Source organism: Chionomys nivalis, chromosome 3 (assembly GCF_950005125.1).
Source record: "Chionomys nivalis chromosome 3, mChiNiv1.1, whole genome shotgun sequence".
Lineage (NCBI taxonomy): Eukaryota > Metazoa > Chordata > Mammalia > Rodentia > Cricetidae > Chionomys > Chionomys nivalis.
This window is the reverse complement of record NC_080088.1, coordinates 58,919,832-58,935,887: the sequence shown is the minus strand read 5'-3', so window position 1 is coordinate 58,935,887 and position 16,056 is coordinate 58,919,832. Positions and strand designations below refer to the sequence as shown.

The 16,056-nt window shown below is 47.8% G+C and overlaps 1 protein-coding gene across 3 annotated transcripts in view; it reads left to right on the top strand.

The window, feature by feature from the left end:
* The window catches only part of Sema5b (semaphorin 5B), a 120,981-nt gene that overhangs the window by 86,066 nt on the left and 18,859 nt on the right, over positions 1–16,056 (top strand). For all 3 annotated transcript variants that reach the window (XM_057765604.1, XM_057765603.1, XM_057765602.1), the window contains exons 3-6: positions 264–363; positions 5,035–5,080; positions 15,594–15,656; positions 15,911–16,009. In XM_057765604.1, coding sequence (XP_057621587.1) covers positions 264–363; positions 5,035–5,080; positions 15,594–15,656; positions 15,911–16,009 — 308 coding nt within the window. The remainder of the gene's footprint in view (positions 1–263; positions 364–5,034; positions 5,081–15,593; positions 15,657–15,910; positions 16,010–16,056) is intronic.

The window sequence follows — 16,056 nt, the reverse complement described above, 5'->3', positions numbered from 1 at the left end:
GGGAGGCAGGTCAGGAGGCTGTTGGCAGCACTCTAAGCAAAAATGTCAGTGGCTTGCACTGGTGTGAGGTCTGGGGTCAGAGAAGCCAAAGAAGGGAGTAGAACCTGGAACCTAGAGGAAGAGCAAACCGGATGTGTGTTGAGGTGACCCTTCAGGGTCTACTGGGGGCTGCGACCTTACTCCACCCCAGCTGCCACTGATCTCTGGGTTGATGCTGGCGAGGCTGGAAGCTCCCAACAGTAACAGAAGGTCTCTCTTGCCAGATTTGAAGCCGTGGGTCTCCAACTTCACCTACCCTGGAGTCCGGGATTTCTCCCAGCTTGCCCTTGACCCCTCCAGGAACCAGCTCATCGTGGGAGCTAGGTAATGGGGTTCAGGAGATGGGGGAGAGAATAGGAGCACTTGGAATGGGTAGAGGGAACACTGTTGGGGTGAGTATGCTGTGAAAACATTGTTCTCCCAAGTCCCTGTCCTCCGTGCCAGGCCTTGTCTGCGTTAACAACTGCCTATCGTGTAGGGAAGTTGTGAGAGCTGGGGGTACCCTCAACCTTGCCATCTCAGCTAGATTCATTCATCAGAAGTTGTTGGGGTAGTAAGAACAAGGACGGCAGCCCCGATGCCAGGACCAGCCCGGTTAGAGGTGTCCCGGAGCCCCCTGCTGGCCAAAGGGCTGCCTGCACCTAGGGTGCTGTCATAGGTCACAGCTTCTTTCATAAAGGACTTCATTTCTGTCATTGGCCCATCTTTGTCCCCACTGTCCAGACCCAGATTCAGAAGGAAAACCCCATCTTTCAAGCTTCCGGGTATTGTGGGAGGAGCTAACTATCACGAATCATTCATTGCCAGCTTTGGAAGCAAGGAGCTTAGAGACAAGGCAGGGTGTCCCCGGGCCAGCTTCGCCCATAGCCCCCGGGAACATGCTGAAAGGTAATACTCGAGTCTTCCCCAATCTCATGGTCCGGAAACTCTAGGACTAGGTCCCAACCTCGTTTCAACAAGCCCCTCATAACTGATGTTCAAGCTTGGAAATGGTCTGACCCAGCACCACACACAGGAAGACACAACAAGCTTGGGGCTAGAACCAGGCCCCCTAACTCCAGGGCTATGGTTCTGTATTAGCATGACATTCTGGCTCAGCTTGTGCTGGTGGGAAGGACATTTCGAGGTGACACTATGGAGCTGGTCGCACCTGCCCTTTGGTTGTCCCCCTTTTGTTTGCTGTATGTAAAGAAGGTGAGTCACCTTCAAAGCTCCGGTCTGCAGTCAGCTGAGCTGGGTCCTTAATCTGGGAAAATTCGACTTTGAAGTCTCAGTTTTCTCTTTTATAGCCAACCTCCCAGGAATGCTGGATCAGAGAGCATTTAAAAATAAATGAAGTATTAATTTATCATATGTGTTATAGTGTAACATGCCAGCTACAAAGGAATACTCAGTAAGAACCAAGCCACACTCCGCCCCCCACAAGCAGGCCTCTCTAGGTGCTCTCAGCATACTCTGAGAGGTGGTCGGTACAGATGCAGGCAGACTAGAGTATGGGCTTTCTTTCCCAGTAAAGATAGTACTTGTTCTGCTTTCTATTTTTTTTTTATTGAAAAAAAATTTTCCGCCTCCCATTTCCCTCCCCCCCTCCCGCCCCTCTCCCCCTCCCCCCACTCCTCTTCTCCTCCCTCTCCAGCCCCAAGAGCAGTCAGGGTTCCCTGCCCTGTGGAAAGTCCAAGGTCCTCCCCACTCCATCCAGGTCTAGGATGGTGAACATCCAAACTGTCTAGGCTCCCACAAAGCCAGAACATGAAGTAGGATCAAAACCCCGTGCCATTGTCCTTGGCCTCTCATCAGCTCTCATTGTCCGCCATGTTCAGAGAGTCCGGTTTTATCTCATGCTTTTTCAGTCCCAGTCCAGCTGGCCTTGGTGGGCTCCCAATAGATCAGTTCCACTGTCACAGTGGGTGGGTGCACCCCTCGTGGTCCTGCCTTCCTTGCTCATGTTCTCCCTTTTTGAGAAGCTTGCCCACTCATGCGCAGAGATATCTCGCATCCTTGCTTCCAGGTCTCACTAAGTGTCGACATCATATATGTGTGTGCGTGTGTGTGTGTGTGTGTGTGCATATATATATGCACATATACATAATATATATGTACTACAGAAATGTAATCTAGAAACTAGTGTTCATGCCATCCTTTCTCCTGACTAAGGTTTTAACAGCCAACACTTCTAGCTGAGTATGTCGACTCACATCTATAATCCTAGCATTAGGGAGGCTGAGGCAGGAGGATCACCTTGAGTTCAAGACAAGCCCAGGCTACATAGTGAGGCCTTGTCTCCAAAACTTAAAAAGCAAAGCAAATGAATAGGGCTAGTGAAATGGCTCAGCCTGTAAAGGAGCTTACTACCAAACCCGACGATCTGAGTTCCATCCCCAGGACCTACATGCTCCCACATATGCATACCCATACACGTTCACACAGCCACACAATAAATTAAAATATAATAACTACTAAAACAAACCAAGAAACATACATATACACCCCATTCCAAGACTTCGCTCTGAATCTCAAAAAAGGCATTGTGGGAAGAATGTTTCTTTCAGAACCGCCACATGCAGGATTTTATGCGACATCTGTGTGATAAATCAGAGGACACATGTAGGACATCACGCAGCAGATAATCTAGTATGTGTAGTAAAGCTCACATGCAGAAACTAATCCGGGCTCTACTGTATCACTCCCAGTTTGTAGATGGAGAAACAGCGACAGAGAGGTCGCCACCTGCCTGTGGCCACACTGTCGCGCTTTGGGTCTCCCATGGAAAGGGTGGTTATGTTTTCTATCTGCACGTTTCCTTCACATAGCTAGAGGCACAGCTTCTCCTGGGCCTTTCCCTAGCTCTGCCTTTAGATGTAGAGGGTGGCATTCCGTCATGGACTGGTCCCTTCTGCCCCTAGAGCCAGCGTCCTGAATCCTGGGCTCTCTCTGATGCTCCACCCTTTTTTTTTCTGAGTGCTTCCCCCCCTCTGTCTGATTCTCCCCTCTCTCTCCTCGACACCCTTGGCCCTCCAGAATTCAGGCTGGAGAAATGTTTTTATCCATTTATAGCCCGCCTTATTCCCCATGGGATCGGGAGCTGGGCGGGATACAGCAGTTTCCTGCTCGTGTCTCGGGGCTCCCCTAAGAGCTGACTGAACTGTTCTGACGAATGATTTTTGATGGGATAAAAATGAATCGAGTGATGCGAGGTTCCCCTAATTTGTTAAAGCTGTGTGCAGACGCCTGCATTACCTGAGCACGCAGCTGGGGCAGAGCCACAAACTGGAGCCCATCTGTCCCTGGGCCAGGAGTGTGGAGGCCAGGAAGTGCTGCCAAGGACCTGGAGAGGGGGCTGGGAGAGGACAGCGGAGGCTTGGAGCCAAGGTCATGGGCAAGGTCACCCCACCCTAGGCCAGTGGAGAAGCAGCCAAATCATGGAGAGGAATCTTCCAGCCTCAAGTGTCCCATTCCCATCCCTGCCTTCCCTCAGCAGGTCCCCTCCTTCTCTTTCTGGCCCAGTCTCTTCATTTCTTCTCAGTCCAGCTGAGGTGGCCAGAAGTTCCTAGATTAATTATTCCTAAAAAGTTCAGGAACCCGAAGGAAGATGGCCAAAGGCAGATAGAAAAAAGTCAAGTACGTTCTTTGGAAAAACCATGCTACATCTGCTTGTCATCAATAAAACATTTTAATGTGTCTCTACGGGACCATGAAGAAGTCAGGCATGAACTAGTTCTCCGTTTTACAGACATAGACATGGAGGCCCACCAGGCCCTAGTAAACAGTGAAGCTGGGAATCCTACCTCTTTCTGCCATAGGATATATTTTCAAAGCCTCAACTCTGTGCTGACACATTCTGACCCAGTGGCTGTCCCCACAACCCTCGTGACTCTCAACAGAATCGGGGTGATGCTGAATTCTCAATGGCATTGGCATCACCACCACCACCACCACCATCATTACCATCACCACCACCACAACCATCATCATCATTATCATCACAGTAAAGGCTCGTGAGCCACCGGCTGTTACGTGAAAGTGATGTAGAGGCTGGCAATGCTGTGCTGGATGGGTTAGGGAGGCCGTGGTCCAGGGAGAGCCTGTGGAAAAGGCAAATCCAGAGTCATTGGCTAGAGATGAGACTGCACACAGGGCCCTAGGACCTATGTGGGAGGCCCATCTGCAACCCTGCACAATGTCTTGAAGTTTCAGTTGAACAGAAACAGGCTCCGTGAGGTCACAAACTAAACAAAGTCATTTAGTTGGTAGATAATAACTAACTGTATCTTGATTCTAGAATCAGATCGACATGGCCAAAGAGGCTGGCTTTCTAGGCAGAGAAGGGAATGGGTGGATGGAGGAAGGGGAGTGAAAACAGCAGGAAGTAGACCAGTCATTTCCCAACTACCTTCCCTGTAAAGGGGGCACAGCAACAGAAGACTAACTGTCATTGACCCCAGGTGACTTCCCATGACTCAGGCAGAGAGAGCGCTTCACTGTCGTGGCAATGGAAACTAACCTGACTGGGAATGTGGCTCTTCTTTTTGTCTAATTTCTCAGAAGGCCAGTTTTGCTTTAGCTTTTGACATGAGCATAGGTGACTCCATTTTGATTTCTCAGTCTGGTCAGCTGGGGCCCCTTATGAGAACTTAGTTCAAAACAATGGAATCCTGTTAGTTCCATTCAACAGTGGCTTTGGGCAATTCCTTCCTGGGTCAGAAACAGATACACCATGAAGTCTGTAGGTAACTCCCAGCTCTTTGATTGATCATCTCTGGGATTTGGGCCATTACACAACCTGCCTCCTGTAAAATGGAATTTCTTATAGCTACTGCCCGGCTGGGTGAAGGTTCATTGAGCTAATCAAGGTGAAGCTCTTTCTTGAGGTTAGCTCACCCTAGGTCCTGCAGAGGACATATTCCCAGCACCCCATAAGACCCGGGCTGGGAGGTTGCCTCCCACCTTCCTCCCTACAGAGCCAGAGTGACTTGTGATTTCTTTCTGTTTTCACAGGAACTACCTCTTCAGACTCAGCCTTGCCAATGTTTCCCTCCTTCAGGTACATTTGCTTTTCTTTCCTTCCTGTGTTTTTCTGTGTGTGGAAACTGGGGGCTGGGCAGTGCAAGCAGCAGGATACCTGATAGTCAATTGCAGGAGCCCCCTATGTTTTTCCTGGTCATGAACTAAAACACTACTATCTCGTGGTAGTGGGGTGCAGAGCACTGTCACATGGAGGTGCACACAGGCGTCATGCATCGTGTTGAGGAGCTGACAAGGAAAGGAAAAAGGGGCACCAGGCTGGAGTACCCCCTCCTCATCAGCTGGAACTGAGGGCTTTGCCAAGATGCAGAATTTTCTACAGGGCCAAACAAGGCCAGTAAGTCACTCTAAGTACAAAACTGAAGTCCACAGGAGAGGTCCAGAGTTTGGGCCTCAGGGAAAATGGTGTCTCTGGCTCCTTTCTTAGCTTGGCCTGAGAGATCCTGGTCTATCTCGGCATTTTCATTGAACTGTGATTGATTTATTATCTGCTGCTAAGCAAGGCTCCCCAAGCATAATTCCCTAAGTGCTCCGAGAGGCTTTTTAATGGGACTCCTTGATCCAGAACAGCTATCCCAGATTGAGAAACAGATGCCAAACCATCTCGCCGAGACCGACCATTACAGAGGAAGGACAGCCATTCTTCTTCAAGGAGGAGAGAGCTTCCATTGGCCTGCCCAGGGGCTGTCTTAACAGTCTAGCATCCGCTGGGCACGTATTGGATACCAGCACTGAGCTGGGAGCTTGGGGCATTAGGCAAGCAGAATCTCTGACTCCAGGGAAGGATGATGATGGATGCAAGCAGTCTAGTTAGAACTCTGGCGTTAATCAGTGCGGGGCTGTTCAGTGTGGGCTTTTGCAGCAGCAATCAGTTAGGGAGGGGGAGACCTCCTTGATGAGCTAATTTGACCTTCTGTTCTCCTTGTATCTAACTTGGTCCATACTCTCAGTGACTGTTGTGCCAGAGGAAATATCTAAGTGTATAAGGGATCTGCCCATTGGAAAGGAGGGGGTCACAGGAACTCAGGGGGAGTTGAGAGGAAGTGCCATGTATCCATTAATGCATACCTTCCCGAAGCCAACCTGCAATGCATCTGATAAACATTTAATGAATATCTCTAAAGGTCAGGTCTAGTCTATGTGTACCATGGGGTGAAGGTGAAGCATTTCCCATAGACTCGTGGGTTTTAAACACTTAATGGCCCATTGGTAGCACTGTTTTGGGAGGTTGTGGAACCCTGAGGATATGGAGCCTAGCTGGTAGCTGTAAGTCACCTGGGCCTGGACAGCTATAGCCTAGTCTTGATCCTGGCCCCATCTGTTTCCTGATCCATCAAGATAGGAGGAGCCTCAGACATAGCTCCAACCTCCATGTCCTCTGCCCTGCCTTCCTCACCAGGATGCCCTCTGGTAAGGGATCAGGAGCCGCACACACCCCTTCTTCCCTTAAGTTGCTTCTGCCAGGTCTATGATCACAGTGACGAGAAAAGTCACTATGGCATGGTGCTCGGCATTCACATTGTAGAGGTGACAAGGAACGCATACAAGATGGTATAGCGTTGCTTTTCCTGTAAGGGGACCATGGGTCATGTCCCTGCAGGCCAGGCTGAAGGGAGGCATGCCAAGTTCCCAGAGTCAGCAATCCATGCTCACAGTGGACAGCCCAGAGACTGACTTCTAATTGGCATCCGTAGGCAACAAAGCCAAAGCTGACAGGTCAGAGCCAGCACAGAGGTTCACAATCAATGTGAAGCAGATGATCCAGGGTGCCTGCCCTGAGCACCTGGCAGTCGCTTTTCATTTGTTTCCCATGGTCTGCAAATGAAGGTCGTCTGGCCCTGGAGAGCGGGTAGAGGCGGAAGAGTGAGATGTAGAGAAATAATGGCAGAGCCCTGAGAAATTGCAAGGGAGGGGTGGCCCAGAGGCAGAAGAAACCCTGCAGGCCCAGCAGGGTCTGAAAAGCTATCCAGAGGTGTTGCTTTTGAGCTGGAACTCAAAGGCTGTGTTTGCCTGGAAGCAAAAGGGGAGAACAGAGGGATAACACATCGCACTGGGGAGGAGGGCAGGATCAGAGAGTAGGAGGTGGGAGGTGAAGCCCTTGGAGAGAGTGGGGTCTTCATTGCTGAACTGTGAAGGGGGGAGCCAAATATTATTTGGAAGGCAATAGAGATCCATTAATGAGTTTAAGCAGAAGAATGACAGGAATAGACTTGTCATTTAGGTCACCTGACCCAGAGCAGGCGCTGGAGTCATGGAAGAAGCAACCAGGAGACAATTGGGATTGTCCAGTGGAGTGATGGGAAAGTTTGAGGGCGGCAAGGAAGAGGGTTGGAGGGCAGGAAGGAAATCCTAGGCGGCAGGTCATACAGGGCCATAGCCTCACATAACCTGAGAATCGCAGGCATGCTGACTTCTATATAAAGGTGAGCTTAGAGAAGTTAGTCATGCTTGGCCCACAGGGGTGACATCTAGGTTTCTGGCTTACACAGCTGGCTAGCGTAAATTAGGACGAGAATGGTGCTGACGCTAGGCCATCGGGTCCCTTGCCTATGCCCCAGAACTCCTAGGGGAGCTTTGACAGGCACCGGTGCCTCAGAGATGCTCATCTGATTGCTCAGGGGTACAGCCTGGACAATGGGGTTTTTAAAGCTCACAAGTAATTGCAATGGGTAACTAAATTTAGGGACCACTGCTGTAGGATGTCAAGAAAGTCTTATCTGGGGTACCACCATGCTGCAACGGCCTCCCCTGGCTTCCGCACTAGCTGGTCCACAGGACGTAAGTCATGGACCTTTTTGGATGTTTAGACTGAGCCTGGGCTTTGGTTCATCCAGTTCAGTATTAATATGGTTTTAGGATAGACAGACACCTATGGCACCCCCAGAGCTCATTCTTGGAGTAGGGTTTCAGCTTCGGTAAGGTTTTCTAAAGTACCCTACCAACTCCCAGAACCAAGAAGCCTCCTTCACCAGCATATCTCCTAGGGGTTTAACCTTAAAATCCAGGCTGGGTTCTTCTGACTGAACCAAGGAGGGAGATTAACATGTTCATGCCATTGTTAACTACTCTGGGAGGCACTGTCTGGCCACAAAGGCGAGTGAGCAGGGGAGAGGTTACTCAGACCTCCTGGAGCCTCTTCCGTGACACTGGTGGCAGACCTGGGGTTCTGGTCAGTTGTCTGGCCTGAGTAGAAAGCCTTGGCTTTGGGCTCTAAGCACCCACTTTGTCATGTGACCTGGCACACCATTTTTGCAGAACCTCAGACCCTGTCCTGGGTGTTGACTTTGGCAAGCTGCTCAGCAGCATTCGGAGGCTGAAGTGAGCTGTACAACTTTAGTGACAGGGGAGGGGACACCGAGCTGTCCAGTGGACCCCAGAGTGTGATTTAAGTCCAATTAAACCTTAAGTGTTTTATTGATAATTTAAATAATTGACATCTGTTTAGAAAGAAATCTAACTGCAAAGAATTTATGTAAACCAGTGTCCATTAAAGGACCTCTACAAGCCCTTTGAAACAGTTGATGTCAGTGACTGTTCCCTAAGGAGAATTGAAATCCCCAACTCCTTTCAGTCCTCAAGTACTACAGAGGAGGCGTGTTTATATGTGTGCATGCATGTGTGTGTGCATGTATTTGAGTGTGCGTGTCTGTGAGTGTACATATGTGTGCATATGTGTGTGTAAGTGTGTGCACGTCTGTGTGAGTGGGGGGGGAGTGGGGGAAGTGCTGAGGAGGAAGGTGAGGGAGGGAAATCAAATTGGTTCAGCTGTTATGGTTATTACCAGCATAACTCAGCCAATGGTCATGGGAATCTTCAAAAAGGAGATGTGTGAGGTGTGTGACCTGCCTTGATGGGGACTGGGGGCCAGCATGATGCCAGCTTGAATTGGGCAAATAGGCATTCACGAGTGACCTTCATCAGTCCAGTTCCAGGGCCTAATTGTACTGTGTTATGATCTTGATCTTGGGGTACCAGAAGGCCTGTAGGAGCAGAAATGATTATGATGGTATACGTACACACCCAAGGATGCAATGGGACTTTCAGGGGGTTGGGAAGACATTCGGGGGTGGTTCTAGTTCTCCTGTGGCCTCCCTCACATCCTCCACATTTGGGCCCAGCAGCCTAGAGCTATTGGTAGTTTAGAGTCTGTTCCGTGGTGAACTCAGTGCTCAGATGGTGCTGACGCAGAACGGTCATCTCTGGTGTGTCTCGGGGAGCTGCCATGTCCAAACAGAGACCATCCCGTTCATAGCCTGGTGATCTGCCTGCTCTTTCTCATAGCACAGAAATACATAGTTCTACCTGACCTGAGATCATGACCTGGAATTTCTGGGGCAGTCCAAGTAGCAAGCATTCATCTTGCTGCTGATGCTCAGTATGTGGCTAATCTCCATTCCTTCGCAGGAACCCACCAAAGGCATCAGGGAGTCGGAATAGGCACACATCCATACAACAGAGAGGGTGAGAAGGCGCATGTCTGTGGAGCAGAAATCCAATCTTTCTGGGAGATGGAAGTGCTTCTGTAAAGCAAATTTCTTTGTTATTTCATTACCAAACAATACAGTTGTGTACCAAAGGCAAGATAAGGGTTTGCTAAATGTTTCCCACATTTGCGTATTTTGTTCTTGGGTAGTTTTGACAGAGTGTGGGGCATTTAGGAGGTGAGTCCTTGTGGTAAGTATGAACCACTGGGGGCACGTCTTGCTGTCTTTTGACTTGTTGTCTGGTTTCTGACCCTTCCAGACTGCCTTGAGACGTAAAACACCATGCTAGCAGAGCAGTGGTGGCACACACCTTTAATCCCAGCACTCGGGAGGCAGAGATAGGTGGATCTCTGTGAGTTTGAGGCTAGCCTGGTTTACAGAGTTAGTTTCAGGAAACCCTGTTTTGAAAAACTGATAGATGATAGATAGATAGATAGATAGATAGATAGATAGATAGATAGATAGATGATAGAAAAAACACAATTAATGCCTTCCCTGCTATGATGGTCAATTCTCCTTGCCACTTGGAGACAAATAAATCTTTCCTGCACTAAGTTGCATTAGCCGGGCAAGAAGAGCTACTGAATAGACTATGCTATTATAGACGAGAAAGCCGTCCCTTGTCCACTCCCTGACTTCTTCTGAGGGTTTTGGCCAAATGGGAACCAAAAGAATGCAAGACTGATTAACCAGAGACAGCCATATATGTTTTCATGATCCACACATACCTGGGGATCTCTACTTAACAATGAAATCCAAAAAGATGACCAAAGCAAGAAGCTTTTATACTTTTAAACAAAGAATAACCATGAATTTATCGCAGGCATGGTAGAAGAAATGGACCTTTGAGCTAGGGTCTAAATTCTTAGGGATGGTGCTAAGATATATGGGAGTATATAAAAGCTAGTTGGAGATAAATGCTACACCAGGGAGTTACTGACTTTAATTACTGTTCTTGCCACCACAAGTCTCTGGTAATGAAAGCTATTGTCCTATCCTGGTACAGAGAAGACCCCTCTGCTGTAAGAGTCTTCATGGTTTGCCACCTCTAGGGAAATAAAGCCAAATGGTCCTTTCTTAACAGGTAGTTTCAACTGGGAACAGTTAATATACCAACTTGACACACTGTTGCAAGGCATGTCCTGTTCTCTTTCAGTCTTCTGCTGTGTACTGGTTTTCAGAGGAAGAGCTGGCTCCCTAGTACCTTTCAATTGTGGATTATCTGTCTGACTGTCTACCCACCATCTGTCTGTCTGTCTGTCTTTGGAGACAGGGTCTTGTGTATTCCAGGCTGGCCTCAAACTCACTATGTAGCCAAGGATGATGGTGAAATGCTGACCCTCCCTGCCTCCATCTCCCAAGAGCTAGGATAATAGCTATGCACCTCCATGCCGGTTTGAGGCAGTGCTAGGTCGGGACCAAAGCCAGGACTTTGTGGATGCTAAGCAAGCCCTCTACCCAGTGAGCTGCGTCCCAGCCTCTTTCATTTCTTATTAATTCCGAGTCACGAATTTGCACTTGTTGATGTGTTTCAGTCCATGGCTGTTGTTATGGTTCATAGCTACCCCATCTGTCACAGTGGGAGGCCTCTTGAGTCGGCTTCAGGGTCCTCTCGGTCCAGTTCTATATGGTTAGTGCGGCATCCTAGCATACTGGAATGACAAGATGTTCTAGGCTTGCCTTGTGCATTTACTGCCCTGCATGGAACCAGCCATTTCTTCAAGAAGCCTCCGTTCTTTCCAGTGGAAAATGCCTAGCAGCTTTAAAGAAAAAAAGTGCACAAATAGCCAAAAGCCAGCAACCCAAGGAAAGCCTTAAAGTAAAAGGGAAGACCAAAATAAACACGAGATGACACAAGCTGCAAGCTGCAGAGAACATACAAGAAACTGAAAACATTTTAAATTCCTTTACAAACTAACTTGTATCTCCTTCCATATGAAAAATAATTTTATAGAGCAATAAGTTGAAAATATGACAGCTGACATTGCAATTAGGAAAATAAGAATTGAAGCATTCAAAGATAAAAATTGAAGAAAAGTCTCCCAAAATTAGAACAACAGGATCAAGACGTGCAAAATGCGAATGCCAGAAAACTGGAGAATGTGTTAAGGTATATGGATCAACCAGGGGTTGAATTAACACACTTTCCAAAATAAACAAAAAGAAGGGTGAGAAGGAAAAGGCAAAATAATGTAAGAAAATTTGCTAAAACCTAGTCTTCAAGTCAAGAGTTAGCTACGTTTTCAAAAGTAACCCAAACTTACATCAAAAGCACTGTTTTTATGGGGGGGGGGAGCATAAAGCTTCCAGAGTCTAAAGAAAACATAAAGCAAAGAATAGCCAGCCTACAGTCCACAACCTCAGAGAACCTAGACAATGAAGAGGACCCTAAGGGAGATATGCATGGACTCACTTAGGAAGGAGAAAAAGACAAGATCTCTTGAGTAAATTGAGAGTGTGAGGGGCAAGAGTGGAGGGTGGAAGAGGGGAGGAAGGAAGAAGAATGGGGAAAAATGTATAGTTCAATTAAAAACAATAAATAAAATAACATTTTAAAAACAAAACAATAAAAGATAACAAAATGGGGTCTTCTGAAAGATGAAGAGAAAGAATTATTATATCCGATTCTTTGGGTGATCCCGGAATAGAGAAGACAATGGATAAACATTTATCAAACTGGGTGAAGGTTGTAGTCAACCTAGAATTCTATATGAAAGCAATTAGTATGAAGAAAGAATCGATCAGACACACGTGAACTTTAAAAATTGATCCACAGCATTTCTTCTTAGGAAGATACTGGGGTTGTATGCCATCAAAGTAGCAAACAAATCAAGAACCAAGGGGCAAGTTGCTGGTTTTGGCCCGCAGGAGGCTTCACAAGCAATGGGTTCACTGGGAGGTTGGAATACAAAGATGAGGAAGGAAACTAAAAGATTATTAGAATCACTGTGCACACAGAAATTATATGGAATGGCATTTCTTTTGGAACGTTTGAGAAAAATCAATGGAGAAGGCTGTTTGAGAAAGGAAATTGCCTCCGATCTTGAGTATTTGACTGACTTTCAGATAACCATTTTCACAATTTAATGAGTCTGAAACTAGGTGTTCTCACAATGGACAGCACCATCTCTGTTATCCACTGTCGGTCACTACTTCGGTCCTGATGTAGCTGCTATAGCCTGAGCAGGTGGTCATTATCTATGCTGCCTGACTGGACAACAGCCCCCTTGACATGACAATCATCATAAGCTCATACAAGAAAGATTGACTCTGGATTGGTCAGAGACCTGTGGACACCTCTGGTGAGATCAAGAGAGCATCACAGCCAAACTTGCAGAACAGGATCAGTGGCTCGGAAGAAAGTCCTGCAGACCAGAGTGAACGGCTCTGAGAATTCTTGCCTTGCTGACGCCAGGGCAGTTCAACAAAAGATGTTCTATATAAAAGAAAAGCAACAAAATGAATGGTGACAGCTCCAAATTCGGAAGAGAAGTGCGTGGAGTGTAAGAAGGCTAGAGACTCCTGACATTTTCTCCTTTTTTTTTTAATGTGTAAGATCAATGTGTGATAGAAATACATCTAAATAAGATCACTTCCAATAAGTTTGCATTAGAAAGTTAGGGGATGGATGAATAGTGTTGGCTGGAAGCACAGTTATTCACCATGGTTGGTGTCATAAGTCAATGGCTCACAGTCAGGGAACTCTGAGGCATTAGCTGTTTGGAGAGAAGAGCTTAGTCTTTACAATAATGTGAATACCAATATTGGATCTTTATTAAAATACGAACTGCTGAGGAAGGATGAATAGAAGGGAGTTGTAGGTGTGCTCTGCCTGGAATAAAATGTAGATAGACAAGTGGGAAGCCCTTTCTTATCTAAAGCTGGTGTGCGATGGAGCTGCAGACTTGGGAATCTTGGGTTTGGGGTTATTTTGGTTTGGTTTGGTTTGGTTTTGGGGTGTGTGTGTGTGTGTGTGTGTGTGTGTGTGTGTGTGTGTTCTGATGCTCAGAGAGGCCAAAAGAGGACATCAGATGCATTTACAAGTGAATGTGAGCCACTTGCTGTGGGTGCAAGAGCAGCAAATGCTCAACTGCGGAGCAGTCACTCGAGCCTTGGGGTGTGGTTTCTGTGAGGCGAAGCCACTGTAGCATGGAAGGAATGGGTTACTAGGGGTTGTTAATAATGTTTTATGTTTTTAAAATTTGTGCTTCGTTACTTTGATAAAAATAATTTTCAAGTAAAAATGACTCCAGAAAGCCCTTTCTGTGTTGTTACTTTTACAAACATGCATGTTGTTTTTGGGTCATGTGTTCTAACTTTTGGTTTATGGCATCTGCTTACTGTAACAGGAGGCAGAAGGCTCCGGGGTGCCTGGATCAGTGGTCTGCTTTGCCTCCTGTTCCGTATTAGCTTTGTGACCTTGATCAGATTGTTCAACCTGACTGGCTTTAGTTTTCTCCCTATTATACTGGAGGTCAAAGAGACACATGCACAAGTCCCTGGCATGTGTCTGTGTGTGATGTTGTTGAGTTCCGTATGACCTTAGGCTGGTCCCCTCAGTGTGCTCCACGCAGGAACCCCAAGGCTCTGTGCAGTTCGTCATCAGTCACCTATTGTCTGTGTTTCAGTGTTGGGGATTGTTGACCCTTCCTGCCTCCAGAAACCTCAAGAACTCTTCTCTCTTGTGATGCTCAACTTGATGGGTCCTGAGAGTAACATTACTTAGTCTTTTCCATCCAGATGAGCCCAGACGCTAAAGGTCATCTGCCCTTCTTTAAAGTTGAGGAGAAGCAGGCCTGGAGGGGTGGACGCAGCATGCTTAGTGGAGACCAGCTCCTGGGTGCAGGTTCTTGCAGGGGTCAGCCTCTCTCTGCTGCAAGCAGCCATGCTTCTCTAGAGGTGTGTGTGCTAGTCTGGAAAGAAAGAAACAGCCCCATGGCTCCCTCCTCGTCCCCTGATTCCCATTGTCTAGCAAAGAAGCTTCCTGAGGAATTAGAGCAGAGTGTATGCGGGAGGGGCGGGAAGAGTTCAATCTGCTTACTCAGGCCTTCTAGGACAGGCTGTGTGGTTCATGTTTATACATCAGTGCTGTTGACAGTTTCCTGAGTGAGAAGTATCGTCCTTCCCTTCAGTGCTCCTCAAAGATGGGGAGAGAATAAATGGGGGTGGGGGATCCTGGCTGGAAACAGCTCTCTCTTAAAGCCCTAAGCATGAGAAAGCTGGGTCTCTAGTCCCTTAGCCCATAGCAGCATGAATGATGCCACAAGGGAGTCAAAAAGGAAGGTAGACAAAAGCTTGGGTTTGTTCCCAGCACTCTATAAAGTGGGGATCAGAAGTGACCCCAGAAGTCAGTGTCTGGAGAATCCAAGGTTCAAGGTTCTCCTCAGATGGTCTCTCAAATCAAAGCAAAAAATAAAAAATAAAAGAAGGGAATGAGAGACTTCATGAGAGGAGCAAGTGAGGCAAGAAGTCTTCATCCCTGGAGACAGTGGGGTAAAGAGCACAACACACATAGCCTGTGAAGACTCCTACCCATGGCTTACCACGCGCCTTAAATTGCCCCCAAGAACCTCAGTGTCTGCAGAGACTGAGGGAGAAAATCAACGTGTTGCAGGGTGTCAGTGAAAAAGCACAACTCCTATTTCTAAGATTTTCGAAGCCTGACGTTTGGAAAGAGACCCAGGGTAGCCTCCTATTCCTTCGAGGAACATTTCCTTCAAGGCACATTTCCTGTCAAGACCTGAGTGGCACTAAAAACCCTTCTTGGCCGCTTGCAGCTTCATAGGTGATGTGGGGAGAAGTCTCAGAAAGCTGTGTGAGGCTTTCAACCTGAAGTTGAAAGCAGGTCTCTTAGGTGTCCCCACCCCAATCAAGCAGAGAAGGTGTTAGGCTGAGGGATTACCTTCTAGGTAAAGACCTCTGGGTGATGGTCTCTCACAGCCCCCAAGTACCTCAGGAACTGTGAGAGAAAGCCCTAACCTTTGGGCTACCCAGACCCTGTCATCTGCCCTAATGAACACCAAGACGATGTCCCCGTTCCTCCCACAGGCTACAGAGTGGGCCTCCAGTGAGGACACACGCCGCTCCTGTCAGAGCAAAGGGAAGACTGAGGTACATGCCCGAGGCAACATGGGTTCTTCTGGAAGCTTCCGGTCAGATGTTGGGAGTCCCTGTGAAACCTGACTGGGATGGGGGTGAAGGAGTCGGTGGATTCCCACAGACACAAGCTGGACCTCAGAGCAGCTGGGTCCATGGCAGGGTCTCGTAGGGCATTCATTGGCCTCTGTGATGCAGGGGTATGAAGTAAACATACCCAGCCATACATGCAAAGCTGTGGTCCTCTATCTTTCCCTTTCCCACCTCAGGAGGAGTGTCAGAACTATGTACGAGTCCTGATTGTTTCCGGTCGGAAGGTGTTCCTGTGCGGCACCAATGCCTTTTCCCCAGTGTGTTCCAGCAGACAGGTACGCCATTGGGAGGGGCAGGCAAAGAGGGGTGTTCCACAGTCTTG